At 35.1% G+C, this 26,197-nt stretch overlaps 1 protein-coding gene across 3 annotated transcripts; it reads right to left on the minus strand.

Annotated features, from left to right (window-relative positions):
* Positions 1-3,929: 3,929 nt before the first annotated feature.
* On the minus strand, positions 3,930-8,622 carry LOC112278521 (synaptotagmin-5). 3 transcript variants are annotated; one of them, XM_024512130.3, is made up of 12 exons: positions 8,264-8,622; positions 7,167-7,688; positions 6,953-7,060; positions 6,582-6,632; positions 6,276-6,396; positions 5,956-6,077; positions 5,665-5,766; positions 5,450-5,524; positions 5,206-5,288; positions 4,866-5,061; positions 4,536-4,637; positions 3,930-4,391 (listed from the first exon to the last, which is right to left on the minus strand). In XM_024512130.3, exons 2-12 carry the CDS (start codon positions 7,671-7,673, stop codon positions 4,086-4,088), a joined length of 1,773 nt encoding a protein of 590 aa, XP_024367898.1. In that variant the 5' UTR covers positions 7,674-7,688; positions 8,264-8,622; the 3' UTR covers positions 3,930-4,085. The 3 variants fall into 3 exon arrangements, with proteins under 3 accessions (XP_024367898.1, XP_024367896.1, XP_024367897.1); XM_024512128.3 differs by lacking the exon at positions 8,264-8,622 and adding an exon at positions 8,155-8,260; XM_024512129.3 differs by lacking the exon at positions 8,264-8,622 and adding an exon at positions 7,892-8,259.
* Between the last annotated feature and the right edge of the window lie 17,575 nt (positions 8,623-26,197).

Here is a 26,197-nt window from a genome sequence, read left to right on the forward strand (position 1 = left end):
CCTTCATAAAGAAAGATACTACCATCCGTGAGTTTATTAAGTCACAATACTAAGAAGGGCCCTACAAGTGTTTCTAATTTTTTCTATTGAATTAATTGTGAAGCTAACAAAATTTATTGTACATGGTCATGAGCCCATGTTAATGGCATTTGTCATTCACAAGATACACACCTTGTGAAGTCAAAACTTGCCATGCAACTAAATTTTTAACCATTCAATAGAAAAGAAACTTCATCTATACCAAGACTGAATAAGATGATATGAACCATGTGTTTGATGAAAATATGATACTTTGAACCTGCACAACATTAGGCCACATGACTATTACTAAGCACATTATATTATGCATTTAGTAAAATAAAACTTTGGATGCATTAAGAAAGAGTGTTTGCATGCATTAACAAGTAGTTGTCAAAGAGATGTTCATTATATAAAGGGTGTTAAAGTATATAGGATGCATTCTATTTATTTATCCAAAGGTTATCAAATAATTAAAAAAATAGGAATACTAGTGTACCCTGAAATCTTCTTAAATTCATAAACTTATTTTGGAAGAAATAAATAAAATCATTGTGGATTTATTTTTAAAAAAAATTATACATAAATTTTATTTTATCAAAACAAACTTGTAAGTTTTTATTTTTATTTTGTATTTGAATATGATTATTGAAAAATATTATTTATTTACTTATGAATAAATATTTATTGTTAATATTGTTGGTGCCCCCACAACCCACAACCCACCACCCACTTCACATATTTCTTAAAGTTTTTTATTTTATTTTATTTTATTTTATTTTTTATAATAGCATTCCAATTATTTATTCTGTAGAATTTGAAGAAAAAAAATGTTGAAAATATGCACAATTATATTTTATTGCATTTAAAAAATAAAAAAATAAAAAAATAAAAAACATAACAAAAAAATTGGTAAGTTGTGGTGGCAGTACCAAACACCCTATATACACTAAAATCATTTTATTTTAATTTGTTTTAATTATTTTTGACACACAAAGTGGTGGACCATAAAACCTTCGTCCACAACAAATTTGAATATAAAGACAACTAATTGGCTCTTACCAGTGGTGACTTAGTCATGGCCTCGTGCATCGATTCCTCCGCACCGACACTTCCCATCGAAAGTATCTGCGCCGCGATTCGGTTCCGCGGCGGCGGATGTTGAAGATCTAGACACGCTTGGACTCGACGACCAAGCCCGATCAATGCACGATCGAATAGCGGGCTTCATTGAATGCGAGCACCACCTTCATATTATTAGGATCTCGTCGCCGCCATGGTTTCCGACTGGCTCGCAGTAACCTCCTCTCTCTCAGTTTCAGTTCGACTTTGATCCCGCTCGATACAATGGACTTAGTGTTGTCAATTGCTTCGTGGACCACGCCGATATCGCCTCCGCAACTGCCCCGCGCGAGTCGAACAGATCACGACTGCAACGGGTGATGTGTTTGTTAACGCCGACCACACTTCTGACACACCAGGTCGGACGCGCGCAGCTCAGACCATTGTCACAATCGTACCGTTTTCATTGATCGGAAGTATTACTTATTGCGCGTGTTGAGGGATTTTCACACTCTCAGGATCCTCGTTAACAATCCGACCAATACCCATCTGATTCTTTCAGTTGAAGACAAATCCTGCTTTCTGCAAATGGAAAAGCCGTCCGCGGTTTACAGTTTGTTGCTGCAGGTTCACCTAGCGACGTTGCTTTTGTTGGGATGAATGCTAGTGTTTCATGTTAAAGCGCGCCAACTCGTTCTTAATGCACGGCAGTCAAGAAGATTTTCCGTAACGCGAAGAGTACCAAAAATCTTGGTATTCGCTGTCTTTAATTGGTGAAGAACAACCGCCATTGTGGATGTTGTGATGCTGATTATGCTGTCGATTGCAGTGACCGTAAGTCTCGTACAGGTTAGTCCTAATGCATAATGGATGCCCAATTTCATGGGCGTGCCGTGAGTAAGCTTGTACTGCCACCTCCACCATTGATGCTTGCCGAGTACCTTGCTGCTTGGATGGCAATGGAAGAGACTATTTACAGTTGTTGTCTTCGGTCGGATATTGGCTATCCGTAGCCAACACCGACCAAAATCTTCTCCGACAGTGAGTCAATCTGACAACCGCTTTGTCTTAGAGTGATGTGCAGCATCAACACACCCTACACATTGATGTGCAATACCATGCAGTTTGAGAGATAGAAACTCTTGGTGGGTTCAAGCTACTCTACGTTCCTTCCCGTCAGCAGATTGCCGATCTCCTGACGAAGAAGACTTTACTCTTTCTTTAGTTTGCTGCACTTCGCAACCCTCACTCAATACCATGCCAGAAGTGGGAGATTCTGACGTTACGATATGTCATGGCCAAGGGTGGAAGTGTTGGATTGCAACGCAGATGACATTGTAATTTAGATTCCAGCTCAACACACACAAATATATATACATGCATGTATATATATATATATATATATATATACATATAATTTTATTTTATTTTAATATATATTTGTCGTCCATGTGCATAGACATTTAGGTCAGAGACCATAGATCATTACGCTCATTGTGATCTCTTGCTCTGCTTCAGATGGTCACCATTGCGGTTCACATCCACCTGGATGAGTAATGATGCTTGTGGGGATTGTAGTGTAACCTAACAAATAAACAGGCTTTCGCATATCATTCAAAATCGCTATCTTGTTGGATTTTGAGATCTTGCAGATTTTTGTGAAAGTTGTAGCATCGCCCATAGAATGTGAAAAAAGTCTTTTAAGTTATCCTTTACATCGACATTACTTCAACGAACTGGCAGTGTAGACCAAAATTAGAAGACATTAAGACATGCAAGCTGGAATCTTTCCATAATGCCTCATCGGTGTTGCATATTGTAATATAACAGAGGGCACATCTGTTTTATTTCCATGAATTCAAATCTGCCCACGGAGCTTCACAATACACACTCTCATCCCTATTCTGATCGTGAACATGGGCTTGTAAAGGGGCAGAGAGGCAAGAAACGCATCTATCTCTCACGATGAGGATGCCATAGCGTCCTGTTGTCTCCTCCTAAGCTCAATTGTCAAATTAATATGAAAGGAAATTGAAATAGATGTCGAAACTTAAGCAGTGAATAGGAACAAGAGCTCATCGCAAGTCTCCAACGATGCTTACAAAACCAACAAAAACCGTGGCATCAGTCAGTTCAAAGATTATATATAAAACAGGGTTGATTGCGTTATCCCTGTACTCAGATGTGGGAGCCTGCACACAGATCATTGAAACATGACAATGGCTTCAACCATCCAAAGTTACCACGAAGGTTGGTTTAATGGAGTATCTTTCAACTACTTTCTCAATAGTAGAGCTTCCAGTACCATTTCATTTCTTCTTGCTGTTGTATTGCTTTCACATCCGTAGTTGCCGTAGTGTCACTGTGTAGAATCAATAGCGGAGGCATGTCTGTCTTCGTACCTTTCTCCTTGAATTGATTGTGTTGAGTATTTATATTCCTTTAATAAATCCTAATACTTTCATGATGTCAGGCTAAGTTCACCTTAATTTTGCAGTCCTTGTGGACTTTGGGTTTCATTTGGGTTTTTATTTGGACATCGGTACCAGTGAATGAATGTGTCGGTAAAGTTGTTTAACACGTATTTCGGTAAAACCGTTGGTTCGTAGGTTAACGACTGGTCGATTGTATCACTCCTTTTTTTCAAGTTGATATCTACGGCTAAGGTCGTGGAGAGATTTAACATGAGTTATTAAAATTGGTTCTAGTCTCATACATATTATTTCTTTTTTTGGTTACTTCTTCAAAAATAAACTCACACGTTTGTGACAACGCAGTTTCATGAAAAAGCTGGAGCAAATAATTTCAACCAACCAATTCAATATCCGGACCTCGAAACAAAGTTCAAGTTATTGAACAATCTTCACTTTCCATAAAAACAAGTTCACAAAATCGACAGTAATTACATGATGATGTAGAGCCAAACTCTGGACTATTAGTATGTATTATTGTCCAGGCTTGGGCAGTTTCAGCCAGCAGGATTTCAATAGGAAAATTCAAACAAATCAGAGCTCCGCTGCTGGGCCAGGCTGCCTCGGTTGCTCCTCTGGGTGCTGGGTGATGTTACCTTGCTGCTTCGGGGCGTCGCCGGTGGTCTTGTGAGGGCGATTGATCTGCTCCGCAATGAGCCGGTGCTCCTCGTAGATCTTCTTCTCTGTCTCGTTGAACCCGCGCTTCGCTTCAACCTGCTCTCGTGTGTACGGGATGTAGGTCACAATAACGTGGATACTGCCCCGGATCTGGTCCGTCGCATGAGACTCGGGGTCCTCCAAGACGTCGCACCACAACTCTTTCTTCACGTGTGGCTCGAACTGCAGGAGCCACGGACGGATGGTGGTTACGCAAAGCGATCATCACAACTATGGGACTACAAAAAAAAAAAAAAAAAAAAAAAAAAAGGTCTTTCAATGAGGTTTGAAAGTCTAGGTGATGAGCAGTGGTCAGCGTAATCTCACCTCCTTGATGGCTAACTGAACGGTTCCAATGTACTCCGACTTCTGAACACTTTCATCGTCCATGAGCCGCAGTGTCAAGGCCTGAGATTCTGGGTCTTCCACCTTTTAAAGTCGCAATAAGAGCAGCACTTCAGATTCACGATCAATTTTAGTTGTGATGATTTGTTAAATGCTAGACTATTAAACAAGAGGAAGATAACATCTCGAAGGTAAAGTTCTGAGAAAACCGAGAAGACGCTTCGAGCGTGTATGAGATCATGAGTGCCACAGGGAAGTAACACAAGGAGGAATTGATTGTTTTTTGGAATTTTCTTTTCCAAATTTTTTTACCTCTATCTTGAAGTCCTCATTCCAGACAGGGCGTAGCGTATTACTCTTGGATGTACTGCGCTTCACTTTGTCCTTTGTTTGGCGCACAAACAAGGTTACAAATGGATCTGCCTTGCCAATGAGGTCGGTGTTCTTGATGTTCTTAGCTTCGATCAATTTCACTTCCAGTTCCCCAACTGGATGAAGCTCCAAGAAACTGCAACACCCAATTCAGAAATCAAATTGATGATGAAAGCTCCGACATGCTGAGAAGTCACTCATCGCAACAGAAAATTCAACAAAATTATTCAGACGAGGATGGATACATGAATATAAATTGTAAAAGTAATTTGACATATACCTGAAATCACCACCGGGGATCATAGGAACCACAATGCGACTTGGCCATACCAGAGAGTCCATCAAAGCTGTCCTGATAGAGTTCTGTATGAAAGACATAAAACCAAACAAGTTCAGAGCGCCGCAAGTAAATGTATCTATCATAACTGGGGACATATTTACATGTATTAAAGATTGTTTCTTTTCAAAGAAGGCTCAAAAAACAATATGTCTGCTAAACATGAGCTTGAAGTGCGAGGACTCACGTCAATCATCTTCTCCACTCCTGGAACCATTCCAACATCTCCACCCAGGAATTTCAAATCGAAGTCGAACTCTGGCTGCTTAGATGACGATATAAAATTAAAAGCCAAAAATCAACCGCCATCTACTCTGTAATAAATTCCTTTAACATTATGCAAATTATAACTAGGTTAATTATAACAACCATCGAATGGAGAATTGAACTGTGAAGTCTTACTGGCTCCGTTAGTGACACTAAGACGGCTCCAAATCCAGGAATGGTGCCTGTCAAGGGCTTGAATATAAGCTTCGCAGTTCCTTCCAGAAACCAGTTCTTGAGCTGCACACCATTTATATTGAATATAATTTAACTAAATCGAGCAAGTTATGGCGATTCTACAGTAGAGTCTTGCTGCTTTACATCGATAAGTTTTGTAAAAGAATCAAGTTGTTTCTCACTAGCATTTCCAAGAATCGGTCACCTCAGGCCATCTCAAACACAAAATGCTCAAGACATTGCGGATCAAACCTTCACTGTGTAGTTTGGACCGGGGAAATCAACAGACAGGACCACACCCTCTTGAGAGGTCTCCCAGAGGATCTTGATCTCCAAGACAGTCTCGTCTTCCAAACCTTCCGAGAGCCTGACTCCTACATCATTCCAGTTAAACAGTATAGCTAACCAGTAAGTACTGAATACGGAGATGAATTACAACGGCTGCGCATAATATGTACAACCACATCTCTAATTGGATAGCAGTTTCATCTTACAAAGCAAATAAAGTGCAAGTGCTTTTCTCAATACAGACAGCTAAAGCTTGTGTAAAGAATAGAAAAGCATGGCAGCACCTGTAACTTGCGGAGCTTTGTTGCCGAATGCAACCTGCTTGAGCTCGAGCTTCTGAATGATTCCCATAGCATATTGGTCCAAAATAGGCTGAACCTTCTCTTTGATCAGGCTTGAAGCTGCCTGTGGTAAGCAAGCGACACAATACAGAGTAACGGGTTTAACTGATCGGAAAAATTAAGTGGCGAATTCGGAAAAATACTAGTTCATAACAAGCAGATCCTGTTGCATACAACTGAAGCAAGAAGAGAATATTTTCACACTAAAAATAACCCAGGGTCATGCTGCAGAATTAATCTTGCACAAACCTGATCAATATACGGCCATAACTTGGTCAAAGTGTCGTTCAGCCATTCCACCTGTTGTCCCATCAACCATGGATGATTAATTAAGTGTGCATACATCAAAGCAAAATCCTCCAACAAATTCTATAATCTTCCCTCCCACATTTTAGAAGTTCTCGTACATTTAAAGTTGAGTTTCAGGTTGGTAACGAGAAACAAACCTACAATGGACTAATTATTCAATGACATTCAGATCTCTATCATATTTCACACACCTGACTTCGACGGTTCATTATAATAATAATCTTGCAGGACGGATATTATGTGTGGCTCTGAAACTCCTATTATCGGATAAGTTACCAACACAGAGGAATTTGTAGTGCACGAATGGTTACCTTTTCAAAGTCGGTGAAGGAGATCCATCGGGGGAAAGCCTCCTGCGTGGGTAAAAGAATTTTGAGCTGGTTCTCCTCCAGAATCGCCATTTGCGCTACTTGCAGAGTCTGCAAAATCATTGTCATTCATCCGTCATGAATTGGTAATCCATTGCCAAGGTATACAGAATGAATGTTATTCGGCCAAGTGATTAATTCGAAAATATCTGCGTACCTTGCGCTTGCGTTGATGCTTCCGGTGCAAACTGTACAACATGTACACTCCTTGTAGACATAAACCGCAGCAAATGCCGATCACGAACTGTCCGAAGAAGGAGAATTGGCTCACATAAAAAGTGAAAGAGATCATGAACGGCGTGGCTGCAACCAAGGTAGCGAGATACATTCGATTACGAGGATTTTTCAGCATACCGACAACGCCCATGCTGCCAGAATTGCTAGTTTTGGAGTCGTCATCTTCCCTTCTCGCGGATTCATCTGCCAACCGCTCATTTTCCGTGTTCGGATTCTTCCGGTACTGTTCTGCAGGTGGTGCAGACGTTGATGTAGTAGATTTGGATTCATCGTATTGCCTCCTAATAGGAGCTGTGTCGTACCCCTCGTAACGTCCGGCTACTCTGCCGACCACGGGAGTGGTGCCGTAGTCAATCTCTCCCTGTCCCGCAGTTCTGCGCCTTAGGCCTTCGTCGGCTTCATAGGATGTGCTATATGGTTGCGCCATTTGGTTGTGGTTAATCTACAAAACGACCAAGAACGCCAGGATGGTGAATGAAACCGTCAAATTCCATGCCCAATCGGAATGTGTGATCCAAGAAAACGGTCAATGAGCAGCCGAAGCATTCAATCACAATATCAACTTTGAAACTCCACAAGTAACGACTCAGCAGTGAAACCAAAGTCCAGAAAAGGTCATAGCTTCCATTTTGCACCAAATCATACCTAACTCAAAAGGTCTTACTGTCCTTCCAATTTTGATCTAGCAAAGTCAAGCCCCCGCATAACCAAACATCCCCTCTTTCACAACCACCAAAACTAGAAATCAAAACTGAAAACAGCAATGCAATGGCGCAGATGCATTGCACGCATCCTCAACTAATCAGTGCATTCTCAAAGACTCGAGCTCACGGATTGTAAACTTAATCTACTCTTCGAGCCACGGACGCTGAAAAAACCTCAAAAAAAAAGAAAAAAAGAAAACTTACAAAAAGAAACATTAAAAATAAGAGGAAAATAAAATAAAAACGAAACCAGCGGCGCGAACAAATGATTCACAACTGAAAGCATCAGCTGCTCCAAATTGGCGAAACTAACCTCGCATCACATAAAACCTTCGCAAGAAAGCAGAAAATGAAGCCAGAGGGGCCAAAACAACGTGCAGTGCAGGCCGCGAATGGCGAGGGAAGGGGGTGGGTGGTGCAGGTGGCGCGTCTTGGAACGCGATGGCCACTTGGCGCAAACTCGGTGGAGGTAATGAATGGTGGCGTCGTCAGCACTAGCCTCCCCTCCGGTTGCAGGAAATCGGCAACAAACCAAAACCATGCCCAAAACCAAAACCGCATTAAAGCCAGCAGCAGGATCTTAACAAAGCGGGAAGGGTGGGATTGCGTGGCGCGGTAAATATCCCCCTCGCTCGATCCTTCCCTTCCCCGCCCTTTTTCCCCAGTGTCGTTATCGTCGTCGCCATCGCTCCGTGACGAAGTAGGCGCGCCTGTACGGCATGGTGAGGGCGGGGCTCCGGATTTGCGCGACGTTGACACCACGTCGCGATCGCCACGTGGTCGCGAATCTTTGCATTCGCACGCCAAGTGTCCCGCCACTTCGACCGTGGGGTCCTTTTTCTCCCCTCCACGCAGCATTGCCATCTGACGTGGCGCTTTTAAGATCCTACGTGGTGGAAGATCCTCTGTGCCACGTGTGACTGTGATTTGACTAAGCATGTGCTGATTATTAGTATCAGGGTTTAGGGATGAGGTTATAAGATGTGGAGACTAAGGGTGTACACTTAAGGTATTGCTTTGAAGATGTAGGGTTATTAAGTATTGCAATATTAGGCTTGGGCTGTAGAGCAAAGGAGAATACACATTGAAAAGAAAGAAAGAAAGAAATAAATGCTTGGAATATACTACAAACACATCAAGGAGGATGTTTTTGACCAAAGAGTAAAGAATCAGATTTCTCCCAATAAGAAGAAGAAAAAAAAAATTAATTAAATTCTTCTATTCTTCACATTCAATACACTGGTTACTACTAACTAACTAATCATATATATATATATATATATATATAAAAGAAACCCATATTGATAGCCACAAAAAAGCTATGAAAGTTTAATTTGTGGTTGGTAAGTCATAAATTGATCACTCCTAAAGAAATATTGACCAAAGAAAAAAAGAAAAAAAGAAAAAAAGAAAAAGTATATGTATATCAATGGAACAATTTATGTTAGTTATATTGTATAATAAATGGTGAAATCATAGCTTGTTTTTCCTTCATGTTCTATCTCTTAAACTCAATGGTTATATGATCTTTTGAATTGTATCTTAAATTTCTTTCGTAGTTGCTTTATACTCGACATATTTGGCAACAAGATCATCATATCTTTGTCCATATCTTTTATTATGTTTTTCATTACCTATAAGTCAAATCTTTGCATTTGCTTGCCAAGTGCTTCAACTACTATCTCATTTACTTCAAACATCTCGTCATTTGAGCTTCTCAATTTTACATGCTACTCTGCCATTACTTCAAATTACTTTTTTTAAGACCCTTGCTGAAACAGGACTGATCTATCTTCAAAATCTTAGACCCTTCTAATCCACAACAACTTAAAGCCAAATTACAAAGTAAGATAAAATAGACCAGAACCAAAACTAAATAGAAGTCAACAGAATAGGATACAAAAGACAAATCTGAGCAAACAAAAATAGAATAGAACAGAACTGAAAATGAAGATGCAAAACCAAACTTTACTTAGAGAAAAGGTCCAAAGCCATACTTGACTAGATGTCCAAAAAACCATGGCTAGTCCTATTTATACTTTGTTTTATGACTCTGGACTTTCTAAAATGTTTGTAGATGATTGATCCTACTTAAGTAATTGTCCTAAATTCTTTTTAGAAGGTTCTATGGTAGGCTCTATCTAGATAATTGCTTTATATATTTTCTAGAAGATTCTATGGTAGGCCTTATTTATATAACTGCCTTAAACTCTTTTTAGACTATTATTCCGCAAATCCTACATAGTCAATTAATTTAGTTCTAATTCTAGAAACTTCCGTATTTTCAACTATCTATTCTTATGTGTGAATAATATAATTATCTTGTCTATACCTTATTATAGTTAATTTCTTTCTACTAATGCAAAATTTCCTCGTTTTACTCTTAATGGTATCTCAAAATTGTCTCTTGGCAATGAGTGAGGTTTTGTATAGGTTTCCACATTGCATTGTAGATGGAATAACCTTTCTAAAGAACTTTGTATTAAAATTATAGATGTCCATTGCCATGGCAAAGATAGCAATGCTCCAAAATGCTGTCCACTCCATATTCTTATTGGTTATCAACTTCAATTGGTAGTGGTAGTAGTTGGTGTTGATCCAAAAAGTACTTTGGTTTGGCATGAAATTCTTTCAGTTGCAAAACATGGAAGATTGGATGGGTTTGAATATGTGGCAGAAGCTTGAGGTAGAATGCAACATCAAAAATCACCTCAGAAATGCAAAAAGGTTCAAGCCATTGAGGTACTAGTTTACATATTTGGATTAATGTAGCAAGTGGCAAATTGGCATTGAAGAGTAATACTTGATCACCTTCTTGGAAGATCTTGTATTGCCAATGGTTATCTACATATTACTTTTCAATTGTCAATTTTGTGCAATAAAGAGGCGATGCCATGTCTCTTGTAAGGCTATTGTAAGTTGTTGTGTAAATTCTTTTGTTGTCGGGTTGTTGGTGTTGACAAAACGATAGAGAGTCACTAACATAGTTGGATGCTGACTTGTATTAAAGAAAAATGGTGAATGATTGATACTTGCTTGAATACTATCATTGTCAACAAACTCCAAAGACATCAAGTATTCATCTCAATCATTATGATGAACTACCACAAATGCGTGCAGCATATCTTCCAAAATGTGTTTTGCACGCTCTGTTTGTCCATATATTTGGAGATAGAAGATTATATACATGGCAAGTCGTGCATCTAGTAGCTTGAATAAAACTTGTCAAAAACTTCTTTTGAAGCATAGATCTCGATTTGAAACAATGATATAAGATAATCTATAGCAATGAAAGATAATATTAAAAAACATCTGTGTAAGCATTGGGGCATCAATATCTAAGCACATTGTAGCCAAGTGAAGTTGTTTTAAGAATCAATTCACAAAGATGGCAACCGCAATGTGATTATGAGGTGTCTACGGCATATACATAATGAGATCTATAGACATCTGCTTCCAACGTACTATAGGGAGAGAAATTAACTGTAATAGTTTAAAAGATGCTACATTGCGTGCTTTATTACATTGACATGGCTTGTAGAAGTGCACAAAAGCTCAAACATCTCAAATCAAACTTACTCAAAACCATGTCCTTGAGATCCATTCTACAATCTTCTCTTGCCTTAGATGTCCAGATATTAGGATGTCATGTCCTTCTTCAAATATGCGCATCTAGAGTATAGCATTGTCAAGTACATAAATTTGCTTCTTGAAATAGAGCAAGCCATTACTAAGACTATAATCTTCATACTGTATATTGTCTTCCTTTAGCCGATTGCTAACCATCTTAAAGTAAACATTCTAATGTGTAGCTTCCTTCTATTATGCTTCTTTGATTAGGTTTGAAATGACACTACTAATAGTAGCGATTTTTGCCTTGTCTTTTAATTCGGCCTTGTAGTCTAGTCTCCACAATAAACTACAAAAGATAAGTTATGAAGGTGACAAAGTTATAATACTTACTATAGATACAAGTCCAATAGCTATTGATTGGACTTTTAACAAAAGATGATGAGGAAGGAAAAATATTTGTTGTAAGATTTGGAGCCAAAGTATTAAGTGAATGACAAAAACTATCTAGAAGTAAAATAGGAGTCGTGGAGAATAGTTACAACTATGAAGATTGAAAGAGGTTATTTAATTAGAGTACTAGTGATAGTCGAAACAGATTGTTTGTTACTACTAGGAATGATCACCAATTATAATATCCTTAATATTGCCATGCTAAGATGGATTGCATACATCAAATCCTTGAATCTTGAATTCAAGCACATAGCAAGCAAAAATAATCTAGTGGCAGATATGCTATCCTAGGCTAGATATGAATAAGAAGAAGATTTGATTGATGATACTAAAGATATAGGTACTACCTTCTATTTTAGAATACATCAAGGAGAGAATGAATATCTAAAAATATTTATGGAAGAATTATATGAAGAAGAATAGATAGATATTTGACACTACTTGAGTACATTATCAAAGCAACTATAGTAGAATGATATTTATTTTAAGCAGATTAGACAGTAAGCTTATAACGACCTTTTACAAGGTGATTACTTGTAGAAGTAGTGCAAAATGGATAGTGATATATCACAAAGAGTGATTTGCGAGAAAAAAAATGCATGGACAATTGATTTGGAAATTTCATGATAGTTTGTGGGTGAGTAACATAGGTATTTATGTCACTTTTAACAACCTTAAAGAAAGATATTGGTGGTGTAATATGTATAGAAATGTCGTAAAATTTGTAGAATTATGCCAAATTAGTCAAATGCATTTGGAGATTCAACCTAGAGATGAGTTGCATCCCACATATCTTCTTATAATACATTATAAATAGATTGTAGATCTAATTACTATGCCTATGAAAATATGACAATTGCGGTACTTGATTTTGGCACAAGAAGATTTATCTAATCAAGTAGAAAGGAGAGTTCTACAAACAAAATCTACTAAAGGGATTTATAGATTTCTATTGAAAGATGTGGTTTGTAGATACAGATGTATTGAAAAGATTATTAGTGATCATGGAGAATTAGATGCACATGAAGCAAGAATTTTTTTTGAAAGATGTAGAATTAAGGTTGCACTTACAACAGCTAAAAGTGAACGAGGTCATCCTGTAATAGTTAAAGGGATTGTTAAAGCCTACAAAGGAAGTACAAAAGAATGGCCAAGATTATTACCATTTTTTCTATATACTGACTGAACTACTCATAGTTCAAAGGTTGGATATATGCCAACAAAATTGATACAAGGACAAAAGCCTATTATGCCAATTGAAGAACAAATATTTACTTGGAATGTTTTATTTTGGCAAGACAATATGTTTAAAGAAGAACTTCTTGTACTTCAAATTCGTTAATTAGAGAGGAAGCTTGAAGATATAGAAAAGACAATTGTGAAGTTGAAAGAAGCATGCTTAAAGAATAAAGATAGATTTGATAAGCGGCATCGATTAATGTCACAAAAAATTCATGAAAGTGATTGGGTACTTGTTTATAACAAAAATTTAGATTACCAACATAATACCTTACAAATTTTTTCAAAACGTTGGTTTAGGCCTTATGTGGTTGTAAATATTCTAGATAATGTTACAGATGTATTAAAAGAATTTAATGAAATTCACCTTAAAGTTCTAATTGTAAAAAAATGTATAAATTTTTTTAAGCAATAGAATCTTGATATAATGAGTGAAGGTAATGGAAAAGATATGGATTTATTTACAAATGAAGAAGAAAAAAACTGGATCAAGAAGAAGATAATGCTGAGAAGGTAATGTAATATTGAGTACAACTTTGATTCTTCTTGGTGCATATCATAGGATGCATAGGTTTGAAAAAGGTGGATATCATGTTGTGGTTTGGCTACCATGTGAAAATAATGTGTTTATATATTTAATATATAATATACTAAATAACATGGTGAAAGCCATATTAGTGGATTTTTGTTGAATATAAGATGTGAATAGATTACTACCTCAAAAAGAGGTTGTTTAAAAGTGCTTCTATTAGAATTTATATAAATTTATTTTCTTTTGATAGTGACTTTTGAAGTTGATCTTATAAGAAGTAACTTTTAAATATTTAGAGTCACCTTTGTTAGATATTAGTGACCCTTAAAGTCTTATTTTATTTTTTTATATGATATTTAGGACATATATTGTATAAATCTTATAAAGAAAAGACTTGGAGAGGGATTTTGGTAGTAAAACAAGAATTTAGGACATCTATGTAGATGAATGGAGATGGATGATAAAAATCTCCATTTCTATTGGCTAAAAATCATGTCCAATGGACTTCAAGGAGGTTGTTCAAGACCTTATTTGAGATTAGGGTTATACTTTCGTGCCATTCGAGTTTTTGAAAGCTAAGATGAAAAATTTTAAGTTTTTGGCTATGGTTTTGGTACAAATTTTGTGTGATTTGCATTTTATATGAAAGAGATATGGGCACTCAAAGTTAAGGTGTTGATTTTGTACCTGCTGTCACTCTTTTGAGTATAACGCACGTGTAAAAAAATAAATAGAGAATCGGCAACAAGAATAAAAGAAAGCTCTTTTTTGGCTATATCTAATAGATACTGCTTGATGAATTCTAAGTTGAGATGAAAGAGATATTGGAAGTTGAAGTCAGCATATGGAATTTAAGGAGTAGTAAGTGACCCGAATTGCTAGTGGTTGTATTTTGAATTATATCTTGTGTAATTTGACAAGATTTTTATTAAAATATATTAAAAATATATATTTTTATATTAATAAACTTCATATACAAGATTTATGGCATTTAAGTGTTGGATTTTTGAGATATAAGGAAAATAGTTTATAGGTACTTATAGATTAGGATTTAGAGCACCTGCTAGGATTTCAAAGATGCCAAAAGATCGGTAATAGATTTATGGTTCATTTTTTTTGTGATAAAACTTAAGAATAGAATCTTTATTAAATAGAAATTTGAAAAAAATTGAACGGTTGGATCAAGAAATATGAATTTTTAAAGTTCAAGGTAAGAACATCCTTTGTGGGAAGAAAATGTTTTGAAGGATTTTATTATAATTTGAGCTTTTGTCCAAGATAAAGGGATTTTTGGGAGATAAGACATCATATATAAGCCAAAGCTAAACTCTCTACAGCTAGGTACCTAGTGTATTTCCAAATTGCAAATCATACCATATGACACCAATGTATATGGTGATTCTAAGTCTTGCTTAAGTGGTGGGCAAGAGAGCCAAAAGAGTAAATAGGCAGAAAAACTCATACAAGAATATTTGAATGTCTTCCCAATGAATCTATCTAGTGGTGTGCTTCTTGATGGAGGTGCCTCTTTTCAAATAGAACTATTGTTAGAAGCCAAACTAGCAAGTCAGCCAATTTATCACTTAGCAGCAAATAAACTTGAAGAGCTCCGAAAGACATTGGACGAACTCTTGGAGAAGAACCTCATTTGCAAAAGCACATTTCTATAGAGAATACCCGTATTATTTGTATTCAAGAAGGATGGTGGACTTTGGCTTTGCATAGACTATCAAGGCCTCAATAAGCGAATTGTTAAGAATGCATATCCACTTCCACATGAAGATGATCTTTTTGATCAACTTTGAGGTGCAACCATCTTTAGCAAATTGGATCTTTGAAGTGGTTATTGGCTAATACCAATTGCAAAAAAGGATATAGAAAAGATAGCATTTTGTATCATAATATTAACTATGTCATATGCTAATTCAAATGTTTGCTAATCAAAATATCAATAATATTATATAAACTTGAAGCATAGCTATGTTGCTATTAATATGTATTATATTACTTAGTTGTAGCAAAATGTAAAGAAATATATCAAATATAATCACAAATATTGATCTTATTTTATCTTTAGAATTTTAAATGTCTTATAAATTAGTTAATAGTTAAATAAAATAATATAGAAATAAATTAAATATATAATTATTTAAATAAGTAATATTAGATAGAAGATAAATATAGGTAGATTTGATAGTATCTTGTGGAGTAGCTTCTTAAAAGCTTCATAGGCATAGATTTGATATTATATATATTTATAGTTGATTGATAAATTAGAAACTTGGCCAATAAATTTGCTACATGTTGCATGTATTGGTAACTTGTAGTATAAGTTGGCTATATGGAGCATATGCCAGAAATTTATCTATAAGTTGGACATGTCTTTTTTAAGTTGGACACATGTCAAAAGTCATATAGAATATCACCATGTAGCTCTTAGTTAAATAATATTTATAAAAACAAGAGTGAGGCCTTCTTCACTCTTCTCAAGGCCTTTTTTTTCTTTTAATCTTGTTTCAAGAGTTTCTAGTCTTTTTGTCTTTGGTAATTACCATTCTAGTTTTAATACTATACTACTTTTGAGTAAGTATCCACTCTTTTTAAGTGATCCAAAAGAGTATTGAGATTTTTATTATTTATGATTCATGTCCTTGTGTCAAGGACAAAGACTCGATGAGGGAAAATATACACAAAAAGGCTATCTCGATATAATAAGTCAAAATATTATCAAGTAGGTATATTAAAAAGAAACTGAAATGGCTATTGCTACAAGACAAGAAACTAAAGACTCTTGAACCTGGACTAGAAGCAAGAAAGGAGTTGACAAGAGTGAAGAAGCCTTCACTCTTGTCTCTATATATACTATCTAACTAGGGGCTACGTGGCGACGTTCTATAGGACCTCCAATATGTGTTGACTTTGTAGGAGACATGCCTTGACTTACAAGGCAAGTTTTTCTACGTGTGGGCTACATAGTTAGCTTGATCTTCAAGCTAACAACATGTGTGGCACATGGCCAACTTGTTGACCACGTTTCTAATCCAAAAAGTCAATTAAAGACACCTATGAAGTCAAAGCAGCGTCTAGAAAGTTTCTAGGAAGCTTCTATATTAAATATTATAGAATTAACTTACTTTTATCTACTTTTACTTACTTCTACCTATTTCTATATGTAATTATTAGCTTACATGATTATGGCCGTGACATTACCCTCCCTTCTAGAGACGAGTTCCACGAGGAGCGGTCATCATATGTTGAGGAAATCTATGATGCGACGAATTGTATTCGCCACATACTCTGATCTCTGTTCTCTTCGAAGATGATTGATAGGGCCTCTCAACCATCGGTAGTGTCCCATACCAGGGCGGGAAGACCACCCAGTTATTTGATCATTGTTGAGGCCTTCGTAACTTCCTTCGAATAGAATATTCGGAACACCATCAAGAGTTGTTCCTACCTCTAACAAAATCACCAAACATCGAGAGTCCCTTCCCAAATCGTGATACCAAACGCGTTGTATCTCACCATCTATTCGAGGAAGAACATGTCGTTCTTGAAGATCTTCATCTCGATTGCGTCATCTTGAAGGTTGTGACAATCATAATGTCTCGTCCGGCAGGTCAACAAACGAAGGTTCTTGAGTTGAATCCGCTGGTTGTTGGCTCTCCATCTAATTAGCGTCACAAATGCAAAGAAGTTACAAACAAGAATAGGAAATTGAATGTTATCTTGCCTCAATCTTGTCTCTTTTATAAGAGAGATTTTCATCTTGGTTTTGATGGATGTCGTTGATGAAAAACTTTGACTTTAGCTGATGCATTTCCTAGATTCCTGGATGGCTCCCATGTGCGTTCACTAATATCATATCCGCGCCAATGAACAAGATATTCCAGCTTATTTCGGCGCTGCCTTGAGTCTAATATCTCTTCCACCTCAAATTCTTCATTATTATCTACTTCTATAGAAGGCGGTGGCATTTGTCTTCTTTTTTGTATATCCACTGTCTTATATGGTTCAAGAGGAGACACGTGGAATACAGGATGGATCTTCATTGACTCCGGTAGATGTAACCGATATGCAACTGGGTTGATCTGTTCAGAAACAGAAAAGGGGCCAAGTCTACAATAGTCTAACTTGTCACAAGGTCGAGTAGTCTTGATATTGCGACGAAGTAGCCATACCTTATCACCCACGTTGATTTGTAGTTGCTCCTTACGATATAGATTTGCGTTTATTTTTTGTCGTTCTTGAGCTTCCTTCAATTGCGTCTTCATTATTGCATGTAACTCTGACAACCGATTTGCCATATCTTCTGCTGCAGGATTATCAACTTTTGAAAAATCAAAAGTATCAAGTCGTGGATGATAGCCATAATTGGCAAAGAAAGGTGTTTGTTGCGTGGAAGAATGTACAGTATTATTATAAGCAAACTCTGCCAATGGCAGAAAGGTTGTCCAATTATCTTGTTGATAGTTGATAGTACACCTTAAATATTGCTCCAAGACTTGGTTTAAGCGCTTTGTTTGTCCATCAGTTTGAGGATGGAAAGCCGAAGATAGCTTTATGTCCACTTTTAAAAGCTTGAAAAGGGTCCTCCAAAATCTTGACACAAATTGAGTTCTCCTATCTGATATGATATCTTTAGGTAATCCATAATAGCGATAGATATTATCAATGAAAAGCTTAGCTGTTTCTTCACCTGTGATAGATTTTGTACATGGCACAAAATGTGCCATCTTGGTGAAACGATCTACTATCACAAATATAGAATCATAAGATCTTGAGCTTGGAAGATCTGTGATGAAATCCATAGAAACAGAAGACCATGGTTGTTCTGGGATAGGTAATGGCTGAAGAAGTCCGTAAGGTCGATGACGAGGAATTTTTGATCTTGAACAAATATCACATGATTGTACAAAGTCTTTGACTGACTTCCACATTTGTGGCCACCAAAAATCTCTTGATATGAGTTCCAAAGTCTTATTATATCCAAAGTGCCCTGCTGCTGGAAAGTCATGACGTGCTTGAAGAACACGTAAACGTGCTTCTCCTTCTGGAACATATAGGCGTCCTTCAAAATATAATAGATTATTCTTGAACTCGAACTTAGAAGGATCATGAGACTTGGAAGATTTATTCTCGATATCATAAACAAGAGGGTTCTTAGGACATACTGGACTGGATTTGCTTGAGAAAAGTTGAATCAATCATGAATGTTGATTTCATTGCTCGGAGATGAAATTGCTCCGGTTTCAAGAGGACCGTTCTTTGTTGCTCAAAAGCTGCATCTCCTTCTTTTGGTGCAAAATAAGAACGTCTAGATAGGACATCGGATAAACCTTGTTGTTTTCCTGGCCGATAAGTGATAATGAATTCGAATCTTGACAAAGACATACTCCAACGAGCTTGACGACGATTCAACATGCGTGCTGACATGAAATACTCGAGGTTCTTGTGATCTGTATACACAGTGACTGGACTAGAAGCGCCTTCTAGATAATGACGCCATTCTTGAAAGGAATCCACGATCGCAAGAAGTTCTTTATCGTGGATCTCATAATTGATCTCAGCTGCTGAGAATTTTCTTGAATGAAAAGCTATCGGATGAAGTTTGTCATCTGTTCCCATTTGTGATAAAACTGCACCCAAGGCAAAATCTGATGCATCTGTTTCCATAAAAAATGCCTTGGAAAAGTCAACACGATATAAGACTAATGCAGAGACAAACGATGTCTTCAAGGCTTCAAATGCTGCTTCCGCTTCTTGATTCCATTGGAATTTATCTTTACTAGTCAAGCGTGTAAGTGGAGCTGCAATTCGTGAGAAATCTTTGATGAAGATCCGATAGTAATTGGCAAATCCCAAGAAACATTGGACATCTCTTACTGTCCTTGGAATCTTCCAATCCATGATTGTTTGGACTTTCTTAGAATCCATCATAAGACCATCATTTGAAATGATGTATCCTAAAAAGTCAACTTGAGTAGTGTGAAATACACACTTTTCCATCTTGGCGTACAATCCTGCATCTCTAAGTTTTTGTAATACTTGACGAACATGTATTTCATGTTCTTCGACATTCTTAGAATAGATCAGGATATCGTCTAGATAGCAGACGACAAAATTGTCTAAGAATTCACGAAATACATCATTCATGACATGTTGAAAAGCAGCTGGTGCATTCGTGAGTCTAAAGGGCATGACATTATATTCGAAATGTCCATACCTGGTTCGAAACGCAGTCTTCCATTCATCTCCTTCTTTGATCCGTACTAGATTATATGCTCCTCTTAGATCTATTTTTGTATAGATCTTAGCTTGATTCAACTGGTCAAGGAGTCCTGATATCAAAGGTAATGGATACCTGTTCTTGATTGTGATCTTGTTGAGTCCTCGATAATCAACACACATTCATAAAGATCCATCTTTTTTCTTTACGAATAGAATTGGAGCTCCTGTTGGAGATTTTGAATGGCGTATGAAATTCTTCGCTAAATTCTCGTCAATATATGTCTTGAGTTCAGCCATCTCATCTTGCGATAAACTGTAAATTGGTCCAAATGGTGGCTGAGTTCCTTCCTTGAGGTCGATTGAACAATTATATGGGCGATGCTCAGGAAGAATATCTGTATTCTTTTTCTCAAAAACGTCTTGATACTCCTGATATTGACTTGGAATGCCACTTGAAGTCTTTACATTTTCAGAAATAGGTGCAGCATAAATAGCAAAAGTTGATCCTTCTTTTGCTGCGTGTATAAATGCTTTTGCACCTATCAGTACGGGTTTTACTATACTAGACTTATAATTTTTTACTTGGTTGGTAGAACTATTAATAACGCTCTGGGAAAAGTCAAGTTTACGCGAATTCCAATCTATTCGAGGGTTATATTTTTCTAGCCAGGATAAACCTAAAATAACTGGATTGGACGGGGATTTAATTATGTTAAAAGCTATGTAGCTATCATGACCGTTTATTGTTACTTTTATAGGATGAGTTTCATGAGTGACATCTCTAGAAGACAAGGGACGACCATCTATGACTTCTACATGTACTGGTTTAGGTTTCTATACAAAGGATATTTTACGACTTTTAACAAATTGTTCATCTAAAAAACATGCTGAGGCTCCCGAATCTAATAAAGCAGAGGCTTTGTAATTCTTAGGTCCTAAATATAAGTCTATTATAAAACAAGGAGAGGGTTCTGAGGAGAGGATAGGACCTTCATTAGGAATTGTACAAGGTTCCAGCTGCACGATCCCTATTGTAGCTGGACGAATCCGTTTTTCGACATGTTGTCTTCTTTGACCGTCGTACCCCTCATTTTATAGTTGCGTCGTTTCTTTGGACAATGTTGAGCAGTGGGCTTAGGTTCTCCGCAATGTAAATATAATCCTTCTTGACGACGACGAATCTTTTCTTGCTCAGTTAGAGGTTTAAAACGTACCGCGTCAATTTGCATGTCTTCTACTTCCAAATGTACATTTGGCAAAGATGTTGATGTTGTCATTGAGTAATAACGTTGAGGTTCCCGTGAATGATTCTCGGATCGAAATTCGAAAAGTCGATTATCACATTTTACCGCAAAATCGATTGCTTGACTCAAAGTTTGAGGATCAGGTAAGTTGAGCATCAATTTCTTTACTTCGTATTGCAATCCATAAAGAAATTGACTGATGAGTGCAGCATCATCCCACTTGATGTCAATTGCAAGTTGTCGAAATTGTGAAGCATACACTGTTACTGAGCGATTTCCTTGTCATAGAATTTGGATCTTATTTGTTGCAACACGAGTTGCATCGTATTCACCATACATAGATCGAAACTCCGCCAAAAAAGCTTCCAAATTGTCCAATATTGGATTTCGTTGTTCAAGAAAAGACGAAAACCATAATAATGCAGAACCAGAAAGTAGAGTGCCAATAAACCTGACTTGTGATCCTGGAGTTGGATAGCTTTGCGGTTGAAGTTCAATTGCCAATTGTACTTGATTGATGAACCCTCGAAACTTTGATCTCGTACCATCAAATTTCTCAGGTAAGGCAATTCTTCGTTCTCTAGTGCTTATAGGGTGTTGTACAATTGGAGAAGGAACGTGATTTGTTGTAAATGTTGAAGCAGCTCCGATCATCTCTATATCCCCACTTTCTGCTATTTTTGTTCTTTCCTGTGTTGGTGAATTGAGTTGATGCATCGCAAGCATTAACTCCCTCATTTGCTCTTGCATTTGTGCCATTGCATTCTTCATTTCAACAAGCTCTGCCATAATGACACTAAGAAGAAAAATTTGTTTGATATTGCTCAAGACAAAGGCAAAGAAAGACTTGATAACAAAGAAGATACTAAGAACAATATCAGTTTAGAAGTGGGTAATCCGCAAACTTCTAATACGTTTATGTCTTGTCAAGAGAAAGGGATAATCCACTCTTACTCAAGAAAAAACAAAGCTCTGATATTATAAGTGTACTCTTGTCAATCTGTCAAGGACAAAGACTCGATGAGGGAAAATATACACAAAAAGGCTATCTCGATATAATGAGTCAAAATATTATCAAGTAGGTATATTAAAAGGAAACTGGAATGGCTATTGCCACAAGACAAGAAACTAAAGACTCTTGAACCTGGACTAGAAGCAAGAAAGGAGTTGACAAGAATGAAGAAGCCGTCACTCTTGTCTCTATATATACTATCTAACTAAGGGCTACGTGGCGACGTTCTATAGGACCTCCAATATGTGTTGACTTTGTAGGACACATGCCTTGACTTACAAGGCAAGTTTTTCTACGTGTGGGCCACATAGTTAGCTTGATCTTCAAGCTATCAACATGTGTGGCACATGGCCAACTTGTTGACCACGTTTCTAATCCAAAAAGTCAATTAAAGACACCTATGAAGTCAAAGCAGCATCTAGGAAGTTTCTAGGAAGCTTCTATATTAAATATTATAGAATTAACTTACTTTTATCTACTTTTACTTACTTCTACCTATTTCTATATGTAATTATTAGCTTACATGATTATGGCCGTGACACCTTGATATATAATACAAGTTGTAGTATGAAGCAATGTAATATACTTCAGCATAATCAAAAATAAGTTGATACATTTCTTTTGTTTGATTCTATAAATTTAAAAATTTTCTTTCAATACATCCTAAGAATTTGAATAAAATTGCAACAAAGGAATAGTATGTTATCTATTATCAATTTTAATAATAGGATGCTAAATAATTTAGATTTAGTTCAAATAAGACAGTTCTATTATACTTAAAGCTTCAAATTTTTCACAATATATTCTACATAATCTGCTTAGTAAATTCTAAGATAACCATTTAATTACTATTATTTTTTTAAATGTTGAAAAAATAATTTTATTTTCAAGAAAGATGCTTAAAATTTAAAAATAAATAAAATAAAATAAGATCAACACATATATTTAATTCAAACCAAAACAACATTCACTAAAATCTCATATTTCATTCTATTTTTCAATAACCAATACTCTATTTAAATGCTACAAATAGTGTATGATATTAAGTGGAATAGATAGCATTCTTTAGCAAGAGTATTATCAAAAAAAGATTTCAAAATATGTTCTAATGGTTTAAGATCTCCACATTGATTTTGATATAAATTTCTACATGTTCAAGAATATATATGACTTATCAATTAGAAGACTTCACATATTTATAAATTGTGTTGGTTGAAGTAGTAGTAACAATTGTATAATAATTTATATAGAAGAAAGTCCTTGGGATAGGGCATTGTTCTAAGAGATTTGTGTATTTATTTCTCCAAAGAAATCTTTGATCTTTTTATTTTATATAAGCTCCTCAACCATAAAGGATTTGACTAGAAACATAGTTTTAAGAGAAAATAGATAACTTTTGTAGGTTGTAAAATATCATAAGGATCTAAGAACATATATATTTTTTATGGGCTTTAATTTAAATTTTTTTGTAAGATCATAATTTTTTTGTATGTTGCATCAATTGCAATTGATGTTTGTATTTACAACGTTTTTTTATACAATGGCCGTAAAATATTAACTCATACTTGTGAGCCTAAAGAATGTTTAGTATAGTCCACCAAAATAATTTGTATTTAGATTTAAGACACCTTGTGAACATTAAGTCCATCTTAGAATCATAGAAAGTTAAATTATTTTAAGAAGAAATAATTTTTATAGATAAAATTAATATAATTATATTCAACATTTAAAAAAACGTGAATTTTCACAATTTTTCTTCCACACTATGAACTCCATCACAATACGTGATGTGCCATCCACATATTGAAAACATATTATGTGCAACTTGAAAGTATAAGTATCAAAGAATAAAGGCTCATACTTTATTGTATTGTTGAATCCAAAGAATTATCTTGTCACTTGCAGACAATATACTTGTTCAAAAGTGTGTAACGAGACAATGTAGCCATGTTGTAGGAAAACAAGTCCAACACAACAAATTACGTGATGAGAGACATAGCAATGGATTATAAAAATGGCAACAAACTTCTTGCTTAATCAACTTTAGAAATGTGGCGATTTCTTTGTCAAGCTCAATATGCCATATTGGCCCTCTTACTTGTTCAAATTTATGCGTAAAAGAATCATAATTTCATTTATTGTTGTCTTTCTAGCATATAATTGATCTTTGTAACGTAAATATTCATAAGCTTAGAAAATTATAAAAAAAATAATGATCAAGGATTTGTAGCAAAAATCACATGCACAATACATTTTGTGGCCAATAATATAATTTCCTTGGTTTATTTGATTAACTCTTTTATCTCTTGCAACTCTACCTTACTAGTTGTAGCGCACATTTCTATCTTCTCTATATTCTTTTTTTGAATCATCTCTAACAATGCTTTCATAATGGACCTGAAGTATGGCTTGTTTGTAGTCTTTTCCTGCTTCTTCTTCTTCTTCTTCTTCTTCTTCTTTATTGAGATGTTGTGAAGATCTTTCTTCTATTACTTCTAAAATAATATTTCCAATGATAGTTTTGTGGACTTTAGTCTATTGTAGAAGTATTTTTTGCACTTCCTATTGAAGAAAATGAATACTTAATTATTGTTGCAAATAAATCTGATCTCTAGATCTAGATAGATCTTAGCACGCTACACTTCTTTTTTTTGCAAAAATTGAATGTTTGGATTTTGATTGAAAATAGAGAACAACAATGGGTACAAAAATAAGCAACCACAATATCTTGTATTAGTATCTTAATCAATATGGCAAGTGAAGAATCCATTATTGGATTCCAATAACTTGGTTCTTGATAAAACTCCAATCCAACCACTTTGTGTTTCTCAAGTTCTTAGATTTTTTTTCAATAGGCAATCAAAATGCATTTTTATCTCTTTATCTTATATGTAAGTTATTTTATATAATAGATATATATTTATTATTTTTAAAGCTTTAATTTTAGAAATATTATAGAATTTTAAATATATACATCATTGAAATATTAATCTACCTAAAATGATTTGATAATATTTATTCTCTCAGGAATATTTTCTAAGTTCATAATTAAATAATTTGCAAGTGATATAATTTTTATTAAAAAAAAATTATTAGATAATATTTTTGTAGCTTATTTTCTTCTTAATTCAAGTAATTATCTTACATTCTATTCTCATGCATACCATTCTACCATTTTTTGAAATTTTGTATAATTTAATGATAAAATTTCTATAAAAATTGGCTTAACATGTCAATATACGTAATTTTAGCAAGTAATATTGTATTTATATTTTTTTATTACTATTAAAATATTTTTAGTGTTTCTTGTGAATAAAATATACTATAAATAAAAATCTAAGAAATTTCAATAAAATTACGATAAAAAATAAATAAAATTTTATTTATACTTATTTTATAAATTTCTTAATATAATATTATTTTATTATAAAAATAAACATATGCCAAACCTTCTTTTTAAAATAATAAATTAGAATTATAAGTTTTCTAATTTTAAATAAAAAATAATATATATCTATTAAATTTATAAATTAGAAACTTTAAAGTTATTCTTATTAATAATATTTTATTATTTTTCTATTATTTTTTATATATTTTTTACAAAAAATCAATTAACATTTTTTATTTGTTTATGTATACTAGTTATGATACATATAAATATATATATATATACATACATACACATACACATAGAAATGCAAAAAATATATTTAAAAGGGATTTATTAATGTACAAAAGGTTTGGAATTTATAAATTTTGTTTTTAAAGAGTTGTTTGTCTAAATATTTTTAAAAATAGGAATGTTGTTCTAAGCAACTCTTTCCGTAAAACATCTTCTATCTTAATTTCCTACTTTTGTTGCATTTATAGGCACAATAGAATGATTTATAAGTTGTAAAAAATAATACAATAAAATAAGTAAAGTTTCGAAGTAAAAAAATTCTATTCCGAATTAATTAACAAACA

This window comes from Physcomitrium patens, chromosome 25 (genome assembly GCF_059467195.1).
Source record: "Physcomitrium patens ecotype Gransden chromosome 25, ASM5946719v1, whole genome shotgun sequence".
NCBI classification, from domain to species: domain Eukaryota; kingdom Viridiplantae; phylum Streptophyta; class Bryopsida; order Funariales; family Funariaceae; genus Physcomitrium; species Physcomitrium patens.